At 38.4% G+C, this 17407-nt stretch overlaps 1 protein-coding gene across 5 annotated transcripts in view; it reads left to right on the plus strand.

Moving 5' to 3' along the window:
• The first annotated feature begins 4844 nt into the window (after positions 1-4844).
• Positions 4845-17407, plus strand: part of HSF2 (heat shock transcription factor 2) — a 38680-nt gene continuing 26117 nt past the window's right edge. For 2 of the 5 annotated variants that reach the window (XM_047857933.1, XM_047857935.1), the window contains exon 1: positions 4849-5087. In XM_047857933.1, coding sequence (XP_047713889.1) covers positions 4995-5087 — 93 coding nt within the window. In that variant the 5' untranslated portion in view covers positions 4849-4994. Of the gene's footprint in view, positions 5088-5537; positions 5777-17407 lie in introns of those variants that run through there. The other 3 variants (XM_047857937.1, XM_047857936.1, XM_047857934.1) reach the window with 3 other exon arrangements.

Below are 17407 nucleotides of genomic sequence, written 5' to 3' on the forward strand. Positions count from 1 at the left end.
AGCCTGGAGCCTGTTTCAGATTCTGTGTCTCCCTCTCTCTGACCCTCCCGTGTTCATGCTCTGTCTCTCTCTGTCTCAAAAATAAATGTTAAAGAAAAAATTTAAAAAAATTTTAAGAAATTAACTTGTATAGTTTTTTCGTTCTCTACTTATTCAAAAGCCTACTATAGGATCTCTAAGCATTTTGCCACTGTTACCAAAGCATTGTTTGTTTCAAAGACAAATGCCCTCAATCCCTGGGACTATAATCTCCCTCAGAGAGAGAGGGAGACACAGAATCGGAAGCAGGCTCCAAGCTCTGAGCTGTGAGCACAGAGCCTGACACAGGGCTCAAATCCACAAACTGTGAGATTATGACCTGAGCCGAAGTCAGATGCTCAATTGACTGAGCCACCCAGGTGCCCCAGGAGTTTCCTTAAGTAGAGTACATTCTATCCAAAGATTTCTAAAACTGAAATTATTCATTCAACAAATATATACTGAGTAGTTTCTATATTATTAGCACTATGTTTGCTGCTAAGGATACAACCGTGAACATTGTAAGCACAATCTTCCAAGCCAGAAGGGCTGCTTAGAAGTTAATGATCAGTAGCAGTGTGGTAAATACCATGAGGCTCAAGGTCTACATGCCATGGGAACATATGAGAAGAACAACTAATGCCAAATTTTTGGACCATGGAAGACTAAATGGTCTTAACACTCAACTGTTCATTTATTCATTGATTAATTCAACAAATATTCATTGAGAGTTGAACATGTACAAGGCACTGTGATAGCCATTGAAGATGAAAATAAATATAAATAGGACATATTCTTTATGTTGGAGTTACATAGTCTAGTATAAAAAATGCATGTAAATAATTACAATATGATATAATAAGTGCTATAATAAAGGTCTCCAGGGAAGTTTCATAAAAGAGATGACTTCTGTATAGAATTGTACTCAATCTTGAGAGTTAAGGAGAAACTTGAGGTATAATGGGGTAGAGGAAGGGCTCTCTACACAGAAGAAACAGCTTGCGGAAAAATATGCAGAGGTGTGAAAGAACGTGACCAGTAGGGTATCAAGCAGTTGGGTATAGCTAAGGGTAGGGTAAGGTGAAGAGTGGTAGACAATGATTGGAAAGATAGGTGTAATCAGAGCACAAAAGATCTCTTATGCCATCTTCAGGAGTTTGAATTTATTTTGAAATTTATAGGAAGCTACTGAACGGTTTTAAGTCAGGAAGTAAACTTTTCAGATTTGTGTTTCAGAAAGATATCTCGAAAGATTGTAAGGTGGGCTGGAGCAAGAAGCATTTTATCTGATCCTCAGAACCACTCTGTGAAGTGTGTACAACAGGTATTTTCACTCATATTTTATACATAAGGATCTAGGACTTGGAGGTGTCTAGTGATTTGCCTAAATCCCCCTGCTTCATTCCAAAATGGAAGAAACTTAACAGCTTGTCCAGATAGGAATGTAGATGGAAACCTCTGTGCAGTTTCCCTTTGGTTTCAGTCATACTATGCTTGAAAATAATCTTTAAAAGCCAGTTCTGCTTGCACTACTGATTCCAACTAGTTTTGCATAGTTGATTAGGTAGAATTTGTACAGTCTGAATTACAGGCTTTGAAGCATCAAAGTGTCCCACAATATGTTATTCTGTTTCCTAAGTAAAATCCTAGGCCACTCATATTTTCTGATGTTATTCTAAATCTTCTAAATCTTACACTCAGGCTGCAAACGAGCCACAGATATATTTAGACTTTTAAATTTGGAGTCGACAGGAGGCAATTCACTTTAAGAAAGTGACATTTTTATTCTCTACTATTGTAAATATTTCAGAATTGTGAACTCTGGGTCAAATCTGTTTCTTATATTTGTGGGATTTGTAGGTGGCAAATAACTGAATTAGCTTGATTTGGTTTTCTTCCCTTCCCAGTTTTATAACTGAGTGTCATATAAGTGCAAATGGTTCAATAATGATTTTCTCTTCCCCCCAAAATGTCTCTAGTCAGTACTTAAAGTTTTCAAAAGGTTTATTAATTACAATTAATATTAAGGATTAGGTTCATAGAACAAGAAAACAGTCATTTAAATTATTTCTGGAACATCTGGATTTTATTAAGAGGTGAAGGGTGAGTAACAAGAAGTCTGTACATGTTAGCAAAGGAAGGTCAGCTTACTAATTTTTTCTCTATAATAGTGGTTCTCAAGGTCAGCAGCAGCTGCGTCACCTGGGAACTTGTTAGAAACCTGCACTTCAGATCTAGTTGGTGGAGTAGGAGGAAAAGCACCAATCTGTTTTTTTCTGAAGCCCTCCAGGCAATTCTAATGTAGGCTTAAGTTTGAGGTACACTGGTATAAAAGGAAAAAAAAAACATGTTTCAGACTATGAAAGACATGGTTTCAATTCCAAAGCGATGTGATTTTAGACACATCATCTATTTCCTGGTCATATCACCAGGTTTCCTGGTTAACAACTTGTCTCCTTAGCTGGTCTCATGAGTGGATAAATACTATCCAAAGTGATACCTGTTTATTTGTTACATTGACCATCTTCCCCCTCCACATGATTTGGATGCATGTTTAAGTTGGAGAACCACTGATATATAACATGCAATATATTGAAAGCAGACCAGCTACAGAATTTGAAGAGCTCAATGCAGAAGGAAAATGCAGGATACCTTGTTCAAAAATGAAGAATTTCAAGATGGTGACAGCAAAGCATTAAACCAAGCATTAAAGTACAGAGCCCTATAACCCACAAGCCTACAGGTTGAATGCCCAAAGAGTAGCTTCTGCTTGTATCTAACCACACCTTTTTTTTTTTAAATGGAAATGCTACAGTGCCAAGAAACTAGGCCACATTTTCCCCTCAGACACTACCAATCTTACCTCCTGAGCTGTCACTCTCCATGCTTATTGGCCTCCTATCTTTGCTCCCTGTTGTCTTCCTTTCAGCTATCCATATACAATTGTACTGTACAAGACCCAACTTAAGGTCACCATCCTCCGTGACATCTTCCTTTACTACCTTAATTTACTTGACTGTCTTTCTAAAGTTTCCTAGTATTTTTATGCCATAAATTTAGTTCTTTTTAAAAAAAAACATTGACTGCTGATCATTGTGTTTACCCTGTTTCTTGAGTTAGAATATAAGCATCTTAAGGATTGAGGTGGTGCCAACATCATACGATGGAAAGAGCACAGGCTTTTGAGCTTAAGAAACCCTGGGCGTAAATTCCCTCTCTTGTTTACTAACTGCTATATAGGTAAATTAATTCACTTTTGGGCCTTAGAATCTTCATTAGAAAAATGGGATAAGATCTGCTTTATTGGGTTGTTGTGAGGGTTAAGTGAGATAATATGGACAAAGCCCTGGGCATATATAAGTGCTCTGAAATGTTAGTTCTTTTATGCAGACACATTGGATGTATCCTGTCAGATATCTGATTTTGCTTCAGCAAGTAGATGAGGGCTGAACACAAACTCACTATTCAATAAATATTTACTCATTGGAAATTGTATGTATTTTCGGAAGTAAAGCAATCCTATGGTGAATTTTTTTGAAGTTTTAAGTATTTATTTATTTTTGAGAGAGAAAAAGAGAGAGAGAGAGCACAAGCAGGGAGGAACAGAGAGAAATGGAGACACAGAATCCGAAGCAGGCTCCAGGCTCTGAGCTGTCAGCACAGAGCCCTGTGTGGGCCTTGAACTCAGGAGCCATGAGACCGTGATCTGAGCTGACATTGTACTTTTAACCGACTGAGCCACCATTTTGTATAAAGTTATTATCTCTGATTTGTTTGTATATTCTTATATTCACATGCTGACTTTTGAAAAAAAACAGGTTTAATTTTGTACAATTTTTTTATATTTCCACACCTATTATCTTACATGAGTTAAAAAAAAAAGGGGATAATCTTATTTCCAGTGAGGAAAAGGGGAAGTCTGGCACTGACAGATTAAGAGATTACTCTAAATTACACAGACCAGTGTAATTTAATATCCACTAAACTGTCCTTGAAGCTGGGTTTAAATTCAGATATGCTGACTCCTTGTTCATTTTTTTTTCTTCACTGTATCAGACAGTCTCTGGGAAACAAAAATATACCTGTTAAGTATATACAGAAATGATTATTTTAATTTATTAAAAGGGTACAAATGAGACTATTTTTATGTTGGGCATATAGTTGGCATTCACTGTGTGTTAGATTAAAAACAGCACGTAAGGTCTATTACCGCTCCTGGTTCACTGAAGTACACACTTAGTTAAGAGTTATTATTCAAATTCTTCTTTTTGACAAACGTATTTTAATGGAACCGTTTTCGCCTAATGAAAATTTAACTGCAAGCCTTACTATTTTTAAGACAGTTTCAATTTGGGGCCTAGCACATCATGTTCGAAAGCTGCTTCCCTACCCCGCCCCCCCTCCCCATGTGAATTATTATACTTCCTCCTGCCTGGCGCAAACCACACTTTGCTTGCCAAACTTATGGCTGAATACCCCCGAGGACTTTCTGTAGCCTCCCAGCCACAGCTCAGAAACCCAAAGCCGTTTCCACGTGAAACAACCAAACACAGTCCACTAAGCCTAAGGTCCGCTACAGTGACGGCTACGGCATAAAAGGCGAATAAGAAGGCAGCGCCCCCTTCTGCTCCCACCCCCTCCTCGCCTGCAGCACCCAATCGCTTTTCTTTGTCCTGTGGTCCGCGCCTGGGATTGGTCGGAAGCGGGACCGGCGCGGGACCAGTGCGCAGGGGCCGAACGCCGAGACTTGTCCGTCATGTGCGGCCGCCGGTCCTCCCCGCCTCGCTGCGCGCTTGGCGAGGCTGGGGGGCGGGGCCCGGGAGCTGCTGCGCCTGCGTTGTGGGCGTTCTCCCGGAGCAGCAGCTGCCGCCGCCGCCGCCGCCACCACCACTACCACCACCACCGCCGCCGCTGCTGCCGCCACCGCCACCGCCGTGTTCGGGTGTAGAATTTGGAATCCCTGCGTCTGGTTAACAATGAAGCAGAGTTCGAACGTGCCGGCTTTCCTCAGCAAGCTGTGGACGCTTGTGGAGGAAACCCATACCAACGAATTCATCACCTGGAGCCAGGTAGGGGTGAGGGCACGGCGGCCTCCGAACCCCCTGACTAACCGCCTTCTCTCTCTCTCCCTCTCTCTCTCTCTCTCTCTCCCTCTCTCTCTCCCTCTCTCTCTCCCTCTCTCTCTCCCTCTCTCTCTCTCTCTCTCTCTCTCTCTCTCTCTCTCTCTCTCTCCCTCTCTCCCCCTCTCTCTCCCTCCCGTGGGGCTGTCTCTCGCGGCCTGCGGCTCGACGCCTTCTGCGCGGCCCGCGGCGCGGAGTGGCGGGGTGGCGGGGTGGCGCGGGCCCCGGCGGTCAGCCTAGCGAGGGACCCCTCGTATTGTTCGCGCGGGGAGCCGCGGGGGTCCCGGCCGGCGCCGCTGGCTCAGGCCGCGGTGGGGGAGGGGCGGCCCGCGCCGCGGCCCGGGAGGCCCCGTAACGGTCCGGCCCCGTCGGCGTTCGGAACCGGCCCGGCAGGGCGAAGGCGGCCGAGGAGCGGAGGGCGCCGGAGCCACGTTACTGCACACTCATTCTCCGTCCTCCCGCCGGGTTCGCGGGTTACGAATCGCTGAGGACACACGCAGCCCTGGGCGCGAGGGTTTGTCTGAGGAAATCTTTACCTCAGCGACCCGATTCTCCTCACTAAAAAATACACCCCGCTTGGCGCTGGGTTCTTTATGAGGAGAGCAGTCAGAGGGATACAGGCAAATGTTCAAACGCAGGTTACTGTTTCTCATTGGGTTTCGAAATCTTGTATAGAAAATGGTACAGCATTCTTTGGAAATTGTGAGCCATTTGTATATATAAACGGATTTTTGTGATTATTTTAGTAAAAGTGCTGTAATAGGTGTTCAGTAACTTGGTGAGAAGCTAACATGAATCACTAAATTTCGCTGAACAGTTACTGGGAGAGTGGGATATGATGCCTTGACTATTGGTTTGATCCCAACTCCGCCACTAAACAGGAATGACCTTAGTCAAGCACCTTATCTTGTCTGGCCTAAGTTTCATCGTCCTTAAGATGAATGGGTTGCCTGGGTGATGCAAGACCCTTCCAGTTCCAAATACAAGATTCTAAGCAGAATGATTATTACATAAATAGTGCATTTGCGTTTGAATGCACTCTCAGGCTGTTGGAATCATTTTGTGAAGCGGAGTGGATTTTTCTTATCTGTTTGGGGTATTTAGTTGTTTAGAGGGTTGCCGAAGAGTAAGTGAAAACTACCTTCACAGTGCCTGGCACCTGTTAAGTGCTGAGTAAATGTTACCTCCCTTCTTTCTCTCTTTTCTATTCCTGTCCTATTATAGCTCTCACTTTTACTTACTTTTAAAAGGGAGCACTGTGTTGAGTACATGGGAGTTTCTGACTAGTGTTAACCCCATATTCTTTCTTATATTACCGTCATTTGTTCATTTCTTTATACCCCTTCTAGGACTTAATTTTTTTGAAGGTCAGTATCATCAGCTGGATGGTGTGTGTTAAGTATTTGATGAATTCTGTACAGTTGTACAAAGAAAGGTGAAAATAAGGAAGCCAGCCGCCAGCATACACTTAAAAATAAACAGATGTCTCATGCTTTTCATCAGTCAGAAGGATTAAAAGTTGACAGGGATGGATCAGCACAGACTGCTGTTACTCAGCCTTGTATTTATTAGAGACTGGACTGAGAGTCTCTCCCACCCAAGCTGACTTTATTATACGTTTTTGGCTTGTATGGTCATTTAAAAAAATAATTCTTATTTATCCCATAGGTCTAAGCTTATGTTTTACTAATTTTCTTATACATAATGGGACAGTTAAAATATAAATTCATTGAGGGCAGAGACTGTGTTGGTACCAAGGACACATTAGGTATTTAATAATGGTGAATCAATGAAATCTTTTGGGATATGTAATGGAAGTGGTAGGGATGATAAAAATAAAATTATGCCTGAAAAGAATCTTAGAGATAATCCAGTTTAGCCTCATCATTATATAGATGAGGGTTGAGGCTTAGGTTAGATTTCTTATCCATAATTACAAAGCTAGCCCATTATTGGAGATGGGACTCTAACATAGATTTTTGACCTCTCGGATCAGTCTTCCATCAGAAGCACTTCCCTTAATACACTTTGGCACAATATTTAGTTTATATCAAAATGTTACCCTTTCACAAGTCAGTGGACAATTCTGGATTAATGTTGTCTAGAGCTTAGCTTAGTTGCTTAGGACGTCTGTCTCTATTACTTTCCCATAGACTTTTCCAAAAGCAGTGTTAACAATGAAATGAAAGGTAAAACATTAATTAAACAATGATGTTAAATGGAAAAAAACTAAATAAGTTACTCTTATCTTTTAAAAGTTGCTATTTATGGTTGTTTCTGGTTTCCTTCAAATGTGTTTTGCTGAATTTCTGTCAAGGTAATTTAGCATTTATACTATCTGAGTGAAAATCATATTAAGACCTTTTAGAAGCAGCAGATGTTTTGGAAACCAGGAAATCTTTTATGCAATTTTTTTTTTTTAACTTGTGGAAAATAATTTACTCCTCTAGCTTGAGAGTAAGGCAAGGGGGAAAAACTTAACCAACTACAGTTTGAAAAGCTTGGCTTAAGATTCTTGAAGACTTACTCTTAGAGCTAGTTTTTCTTGAAACTTGTAATATGACAAAAATGAAAAATGAAATAATGCCCCATTATCATGATTAATTATAGAAATATATGAGCCATCAAAACTATACTAAATGTGTTATTGATTCAAATAATAGAAATGTCTTTGGATCAGAGTGTCTTTAAGATATTTGTACATATTTTTTTCCCCATATTCTCCCCTTGAAAGTTTCTTTTTTCTTTTTTTCTTTTTTTAACATTTTCTATAACTTCAAAATTTTATATAGCTGTTTTGGCTCTGGTAGGCAGTCTATTGCCAGAATCAGGGACAGAGATAGTACTGTTGGGCAACTTAAAGCTGTTTTAAATGTAATCAAGTCCTAAACAGAAGGCACAGGTTTAATTTGGAAGCAACTGCAGAAACTTGATATTCAGGGACAAGAGGTTGTAGAAGTTGGATGGAAGTTCTTGCCATTGATAGTGAGGAACAGTCTTTACTGTTACTGAAATTTGATAGTGTATGTCGAAGTGAAGCAGTTATAAAAGCAGGAAAGAACTGGAAGTCATTGTTTTATTAGTGTTATTACCTTTGTCTCTGTTCATATTGTTTGAGAAGACCAAGAAGTGATTTCTGCTAGAGACCTCATACCCATCTGTGCCCTTTGACATTCTCTACTTCTCCATCTCTCTCAAATCAGTATAGACAAATCAGGAAATAGGAGGGAAATGGAGCAAAACCAGAATTAGTCTCCTGTTTTCTAGCTGTTTTGAATTAATTTGAGCATTCAGATTCTGATGTTTTGGTATCGTTTTGAGCTTCCCAGAAACCATTGCATTATTACACGAAGTTGAAAACAAGAAAGCCACAGGTGTGCCCGAATAGGGGTAAAATCCACTTTAGATGAATCTACAGAAAAGTTGAAAGATTCGTTGATGAGTATTTTCTATTTGTATACATAAAAGGGAGTGAACAAAAGACTCAGAAGGAATGGCTGGTGAACATTAAAAAGTTATGGGCTATTTTTAAAATGTTACAAATTTTGTTCTGAAAAATGTTTTAGATTAGTGGGTTTAAAGTATTAGATTATTTAAGAATATTTTGGATGTTTTTAAATGAGTACCAATTTGAGCACTAACAACTGTTGTTATTTGGAAGCTTGCCAACCTTTATGGGTAAAGCCTAAAAAGAAGCTACCCATCTCTCCCACCTTACACAGTCAGTAGTGGCTTTCTTCCCCTTGTGAAATGTGTTGGGAGAGTTCTATGTTCTATTGTTTGAGCCTCACAGGTTTAAATGGAAGTAAGATGGAATTTTTGCACTCAGAGGTTATCTACTAATTGTAGAGTGGAGACTGAAGGAATGACATAAACAGAGACACAGAGTATGAGTGAAGGAGGGTTGTATGAGAGAGGGAGAGCACGTAAAAATATAAGCAAGGGGCATTCATCTGATAGGATCCAAGAGTTAAACTTCTAAAAAGATAATTTGGTCCACTGTGGCCAATGATTCATTTATTTTGTTACTCACAAATATTTATCATGAGTATGTTATGACCAGCAGTGTGCTAGGTACTTGGAATTCATTCACTAGTGAACAAAGTGGCTTTATAAACCTTATATTCTAGTGGAGGACACTGATAATTAAAAAGTAAGCAAACACAGATAATATAATTTTAGTTAGTGGTAAGTACCATGAAGGAAATAAAGAAGGTTAAAGAGAGATAACAGTTAGGACTAAGTAGGAGACAGAAGTCACATAGTATAAAAGAAGGAAAGAATTACTTTTAAATATTTTAAACAGGGAAAATGTAGAATTACTAACTATATCAGAGGAATTGGAGTAAACACTCTAAAGAATATAGGGCTGGCAGTTATAAGAATATGACTATGTCTCACTTAATGGCAAAGAAACCACCGGTGCCACTTTAGTGGAACTTATTGGAAGCTCATCCTTCAGAACTTGTGGGAGAAATACTCCTTTAAGGCAGCAGTTTGCAAACTATTGCCCATGGTCCAGTCATCTGTTTTATAAATAAAGTTTAATTGGAACATAACCATGCTCAATATATTTACATGTTGTCTATAAGGTATTATTACCTGCAAGCCCAAAATATTTACTGTCTAACCCTTTAAAAAAAGGTTTATCAGTCCTTGTTCTAGAGCACCCTTGAAAGCTATTCGTGGGGACATGTCTTGCTAGAAATACTCTGGTTTGAAACCATCGAAGGGAGAGAGAAAGCTGAGGGAAGCTGTTGGCCTTCTGCTGCTGACCTTCTGTACTGCAAGAGCTAGGTGCTGGAGAATGTGCCTACACTGTAGGAGCCTGTCAATGTTGAGGAACCAGGAAATAGGAAGGAGAACCCCCCTCCTCTTATAATCTCTTTAGTATCTTCTATTGACAAAGCTTATCACCATGCCTTCTAGAAAAAGATATTTAAGGGACCCAGCCCCACGGTTGCAAAACAGACAAAAATGAATTTGGAGCAATAAACTGATAACTAGCACATAGTTATCTGGGATTTGTGGGCATTTTAGGTAGATCGATGAGGAAAGCCTCTCTGAGGACATGAAGTTTGAGCAGACACCTGAACAATTAGGCCAGGCGAAAGAGAATGGCAGATGTAAAGGCTTTGAACATGGCATGTTCATGTGATTGGAGAAGGCCCCTGTGATTAGAATATCTTTAGAGAATGTGAGATTGAGGTTAGAGAAGTAGCAGGAACAGATGGTATAGGGCCTTAAGGCTGTAGTAAGAAGATTGGAAATCTAGGGAACTAGTTTGTAGATTATCACAGTTTTCCACTATGGTATTGAAAATAGTGTAGCTGAAAAAAAAAATAGTGTGGCTGAGACTAGGGTATTTGCGGTGCAGATGTGAGAAGTTGTTGGATTTGGTATCTACTTTAAAGGTAAAGCAGCAGAATTTACTAATAAATTGTCTGGAGTACAGGAAAGACAGAGAAGAATTAAGAATGACTCAGATTTGGCCTAAACAAGAAGATAAATGATACCGTTTGCTCAGATGGGAGAGTATTCAGAGAAATGCAGGTAGAGATTCTGTTTGGCCTTATTAACTTTGATATTACAAATGAACACTAGTGTTACTTGAAAATTTAGCTTACATTTTGTTGACCATACTTATTCATATGACTACACCTAATTTCAAAGGAGGTAGGGAAGTTCAGTGCTAGGAAGGAAAACAGGAATATTTTTGAACAGTCTGAATGAGTTCTACACTCCAAGACATCCACGTGGAAATGTTGAATATGATGTTTGAATATAAGACACTGGCATTGGAGTTTGTGAGTGGTAAAGCCATGGGATTGGATGAGATCATCCAGGGAGAGAAATGGAGATGGAAGGAGCTAAAAGACAGGCCATTCTAATTTTTAGAGGGCAGGAAAGTAAGAAAAAGCTAGCAAAGGAGATTGAGAAGGAACAGTGCAATAGGAGAAAAACAAGGGAGTAAGGTTATAGTAGTTAATGGAAAAAAATGGTTCAAGATAGAGAAGATGGTCAACTGTGTCAAGTGCTATTATGAGTATTTTTATATACCTCTCCTGGTGTGTATAAGCAAGAATTTCTTTAAGGTATATATGGGTACCTATGTTGAAGAGTGGAATTGCTCGAAAATAAGATATGAACTCTTCGACCTGAAGATAGTTCAAATTGTTTTCCAAAGAGATTAAACACTCTTATACTTAGCCATGCATGAGATTTTCCATTAATTCGCATCCTCAAAACTTGATATTATCATTGTTCTTAATTTTTTACTGATCTAGTAGATGTAAAGTGTTCTCTCAATGAGGTGTTAACTTATATTTCCCTGATTACTAATATGTTCAAACACCTTTTCATATTTATTGGCCATATGTGTCACCTATTCTATGCAATATGTGACCATTTTTCTATTGGGTGGCTTATCTTTTTTTTTTTTTTTAATGTTTATTTATTTTTGAGAGAGAGAGGTGAGTGGGGGAGGAGCAGAGAGAGGAGATACAGAATCTGAATTAGGCTCCAGGCTCTGAGCTGTCAGCACAGAGCCTGACACGGGGCTCAAACCCACAAACCGTGAGATCATGACCTGAGCCGAAGTTGGACGCTCAATCGTCTGAGCCACCCAGCCGCCCTTTGGGTAGTTTATTTTTATTTATTTATTTATTTTAAAAAATTTTTTTTTCAACGTTTTTTATTTATTTTTGGGACAGAGAGAGACAGAGCATGAACGGGGGAGGGGCAGAGAGAGAGGGAGACACAGAATCAGAAACAGGCTCCAGGCTCTGAGCCATCAGCCCAGAGCCCGACGCGGGGCTCGAACTCACAGACCGCGAGATCATGACCTGGCTGAAGTCGGACGCTTAACCGACTGCGCCACCCAGGCGCCCCGGTAGTTTATTTTTTAATATTTGTAGAAATTCCTTGTATATTCTGTATATACATTTTGGAGGTTTATGTGTTGCTTATATCTTCTCCTAGTTTGAAGCTTATCTTTTGATGAGTACAAGTTTTAAATTTTAGGGGCGCCTGGGTGGCGCAGTCGGTTAAGCGTCCGACTTCAGCCAGGTCACGATCTCGCGGTCCGTGAGTTCGAGCCCCGCGTCGGGCTCTGGGCTGATGGCTCAGAGCCTGGAGCCTGTTTCCGATTCTGTGTCTCCCTCTCTCTCTGCCCCTCCCCCGTTCATGCTCTGTCTCTCTCTGTCCCAAAAATAAATAAACGTTGAAAAAAAAATTTTTTTTTTAAAAATAAATTTTAGTATAATTTAATATATTCATCTTTTTTGTTCATGCTTTTTGTTTCTTCTGGATGTTTTTTCTTACCTCTACCTCAGGGAGAGAAAAATACTTTTCCATTTCTCTTCTTTTTTTCCTGAAAGTTTTAAAAGTTTGCATATTTTGTGTAAGTCTTTAATTCACTTGGAATTGATTTTTGTGAGTGGTGTAAGGAATTCAGTTTCATTGTTTTCCATATAAATACTCAGTTGTCCTAGCCCCTTCATTGAGTAGTTCCTTCTTTCTGTGGTGATGTGTATTGCTACTTATGTCTTATAGCAAAAGTAATCAAGGTAGATACTGTGATTTTGTTTCTAGGGTCTCTATTCCATTCCATTGAACTTTTTTTTTTCTTCCCTCATCGCATGTCTTACTGTAGCTTTATAGTGTCTTGCTTTTGGGAGGGCAGCTTATTCCTCAGGAGTACCTTGACTCTTGCTGGTCTTTGTTCTTCTGTACGTGTTTTAATATTTTTCTTTTACATTTATTTATTTTTGAGAGAGACAGAGCACAAGTAGGGGAGGGACAGAGAAAGAAGGAGACACAGAATCCGAAGCAGGCTCCAGGCTCTGAGCTGTCAGCACAGAGCCCAATGCGGGGCTCGAACCCACGAACTGTGAGATCATGACCTGAGCCGAAGTTGGACGCTCACCCAATTGGGTCACCCAGGTGCCCCTCTTCTGTATGTGTTTTATTTATTTATTTTTTTTAATTTTTTTCTTTCAACGTTTATTTATTTTTGGGACAGAGAGAGACAGAGCATGAACAGCTCTGTTCCACCAAAGAGAATTAAAGTTCCACCAAAGAGAATCTGTTGGGATTTTAATTGGAATTGCATTGAAACTAAATCAGGTTAGGGAAAATGGAAGTCTTTATGATATTGAATATTCCCATAAACAAGACATGTTTTAAAATTCATTTTGTTTAATAAAATCATGTATTTTGGGCACCTGGGTGGCTCAGTTAGTTAAGTATCCAACTCTTGATTGCACGTCAGGTCATGATTTCACGGTTTGTGAGATCTTGAGCCCTATGTCCGGCTCCGCCTTGACAGTGTGAAGCCTGCTTGGGATTCTCTGTCTCCCTCTCTCTGCCCCTCCCTTGCTCGCACGCACGTTCTCTCTCAAAATAAATAAACATTAAAAGTTTTTAAATAAAAAAAAATAAAGTTCTTTATTTTTTGGTAATTGGGTCTTGCACATCTTTGTTAGATATTCTTCGTAGGTATGTCAAGACATTGTAAGTGGAGGGGCGCCTGGGTGGCTCAGTTGGTTAAGAGTCTGACTTCGGCTCTGGTCATGATCTCATGGTTAATGAGTTTGAGCCCCACATCAGGCTTTGTGCTGACAGCTCGGAGCCTGGAGTCTGCTTCAGATTCTGTGTCTCCCTCTCTCTCTGCCACAATCCCGCTTACACTCTCTCTGTCTCTTAAAAATGAATAAACATTAAAAAAAAGATGTTGTATGTGGTATTCTTTAGTTAAAAGTACATTCTGGCTGTTGCTGGTAGTTAGAAATACAAATAACATTTGTATGTTGATAGATAAACCAGTGGGCTAATCATTTTACTCATGTGGGTCTTTTAAGTGTACATCCATGAATCTGTGAATGATAGTTTTGTTCTTCCTTTCAGAGCTTTATACCTCCAATTTTTGTCTTTTTTGTGTTGGTAAGACCTCAGCATGTCAAATAGAAGCAGTGATCACAGATCACTTTTTCTTATTTTTAAAAGAAATGTTTTTTATGTTTTTCCCTTAAGTTAACTAGCTGTTAAAATTGAGAATTTTTAATTTATCTTTTTGTTGTTAATGTCATATTTATGACCCTTTCCCCTCTCAGTCAATTGCCAGGGAGGAGGATACAGGAAAAAAGTTGATTTTGGTGAGTTAGGAAGATGGATTTGATATAGACAGTAGGTTGAGAACATGGTGAATTAAAGAACATTATGCAAAAATGTTAACAGTTGAAAAATCCAAGTGTGAAGTTTGAGATGGGGCAGAGATATAGATGTGATCATTTATAATAAAACATCATATTTAATAAAGTCAGTACATTGCCTAGGAAAAGAGTGTAAAAGGTGTCATGATCAAGGATAGAAACCTAAAAAACACACTACCTTTGATAGGTGAAGAAAATTGAAAGGAAACATGAGAGAGGGGAGACCTAATAGTATTTAGTTTCAAAGTCAAAAGAGTAGAGTATTTAAGGAGGAGATTGTCAGTAGTGCCAAATGAAATGCCACAAAGAGGTGTGGGAAGATCAGGACTGAAAAGAAGGCATTGAATTTGGCATTTGACATTTTAGAAAAAAATAGTTTGAGTAGAGTGAGGGAGAATGAAACCAGTTTTTAGCAGGAGTAAGTAGATAGTACTAAATTGGAGAAGGGGGCTTTGAAATAAATTTAAGTTTTGCAGTGAAGGAAAAGACAAATGGGGTGAATAGATTGAGAGGGCAGCAAGGTAAAGTTTTTTTAGATAGGAAAAAACATGCATTTTTAATTTTAATAGTTACTACCTAATAACCAATTCTGATTATCATCAAACTTTAAAAATTTTGCCAATCTACTCAGCTGGTTAAGCGTCCAACTTCAGCTCAGGTCATGATTTCTCAGTTTGTGGGTTCAAGCACCCATCAGGCTCTGTGCTGATAGCTCAGAGCCTGGAGCCTGCTTTAGAGTCTGTGTTTCCCTCTCTCTCTGCCCTTCTCCTGCTAGTGCTCTTTCTCTTCCCCTCTCTCAAAAATAAATAAACATTAAAAAAAAAAATTTCAAATTTTGCCAGTCTAATAAGAGGAAATCATTATTTGTTTTGCTACACAATTATAATGAGATTGGGCCTCTTCTAAATTTTACGTTGGATTTTTCATCTTACTGATTTTTTAGAAATTTTTAATGCAATTAACTGTCATAAGTATTTAAAGTATTTTTATGTTAATTTTCAACTTTATTGAATTTTTTCTAACTCTTAATAGTTATGTTTAGTTTCAGACACAAATAGTAGAAATTCAAACAGTGGTTTAAACAGAATAGAGATGCATTTTCCTTTTAAGTCTGAGGATACCCAGTCACATTCTGGTCTTTTCAGCCATACTTAGTTTCTCTACCTCAGGGTTGCTGAAGCTTTAGTCATTAACTTCAAGTTCCAAGCAGGGATATGGGATATAGGGGTTTGACACTTTGAATCTTTCCCCTTTTAGAACCTTTTCTGGAAGCCCCACTGAGTCCATTCTATTTATATCTTAATTGCCAGGGGTATATTTGGCTGCCTCTTTTTGTAAGGGGGACTGAGAAATGTGGTTGCAAATCAGACAAAATTGTGATTCTGTTCATAACAAAGTCGAGGATCATTCGTGTTTTTCCAGATGGATCTCTTTGTTTTTAAGGGTAAATAGTGTTCCTGTGTGTGTGTTGTGTGTATCAGTTTCTTTATCCATTCTTCCATTAAGGGACACTTAGGTTGTTTCCGTATCTTGTCTATTGTAAATAATGCTGCAGTAAACATGGGAGCATAGATAATGCTTTGAGATACTGATTTCATTTCCTTTGGGTGTATACCTAGGAAAGGGGTAGTTGCATCATGTGGTAGTTCTATTTTTTATTTTTTTGAGGAAACTTCATGGTGTTTTCATAATGGTTATACTGATTCACATTACCACAAACAGTATATGAAAGTTCCCTTTTCTTCACATCCTCACCAACACTTAGTTTTTTTTTTTTTTTTAATAATTGCCATCCTACCAGATATGAAGTAGTACTTCATTGTGGTTTTGGTTTTCATTTCCCTGATGGTTAGTGATGTTGATCACCTTTTTATACACCTGATGGCCATGGCCATTTCTGTATCTTTGGGAAAATGTGTATTTGGGTTCTTTTTTAATCTGTTTGTGTCTTTTTCTTTTTTGGCTGTTGAATGTGTTCCTTACAGATTTGGAATATTAATCCCTTATCACATATATTGCTTACAGTTATTTTCTCTTATTCCATTAGGTTCTCTTTTTATTTTGTTTTCTTTGCCGTGCAGAAGCTTTTTAGCTTGATGTAGATGTTAGCTTGACTATAGTTGTCCTTTCTCTATATGTATAAATATATTAAATCATGTTGTACATCTTAAAAATATATAATTTTAGCTTTAAAATAACAAAAATCAAAAGGAGTTAGAGAAATTTGGGAATAGGGTAGGCAGCTAGCAGTTTCCATGAATAAATTATAAATTCTTTACCACTATGGCTTCTACGTTTACTTCATACTCCCAAAAGCATGGTTGTGAGCTTTGAGTTAGCATTGAGCAGTGAGTTAGCATTGAGCTTTTGTTTTTTTTCTTTCTAAATGGAAAGTTTATGAAATCATCCTTTTTTCTCCAGATTTTCTCCCTGATATGAATGCTACTTGTACTTACTACACATATAATTATATTCATTATTATGTTATTATATATTATTATATAATATAATATATTGTAAATATAATTCTGAAATAGATTTGCTTATGCTTCTGTTCTCTCTAGTCCATTTTTTCTTTTTGATCGTCTCTTTAGTACAAAACTCTTGTAAACACTAATCCTTTCACCTTTATAGGGTAAGGTTAACACCTCTCTTCTCATTGTTTTTAGTATTTTCTTGTCTATTGTTACATAATTATTTTACAAGTGAACTTCAGTACCTAATATTTGGTTGTGTTAGCATGTTTTCACCTCGTCTCCAAAATTTTCTTCTTAAATGAGAATTTAATGTATTGGTTAATTAGAGAGAATTGACAGCTTTACAGTTCTATATTTGTCCCTCTATAGTTTAATGTTCTCATAAACATTGTGTATATTTTTAAGACTTATTTTTAGGTATGTGACTTTTTTCTATTGGAATCTTTCTATTATTGATTTCTTTATTCTATTTTAGTTTTAAATTGTTATGGTAAAATGTACCTAACATAAAATTAACCATTTTACCCATTTTTAAGTATACAGTTCAGTGGCATTAGGTACATTTACAATGTTATGCAGC

This window comes from Prionailurus viverrinus, chromosome B2 (genome assembly GCF_022837055.1).
Source record: "Prionailurus viverrinus isolate Anna chromosome B2, UM_Priviv_1.0, whole genome shotgun sequence".
Classification (NCBI taxonomy): Eukaryota; Metazoa; Chordata; class Mammalia; order Carnivora; family Felidae; genus Prionailurus; species Prionailurus viverrinus.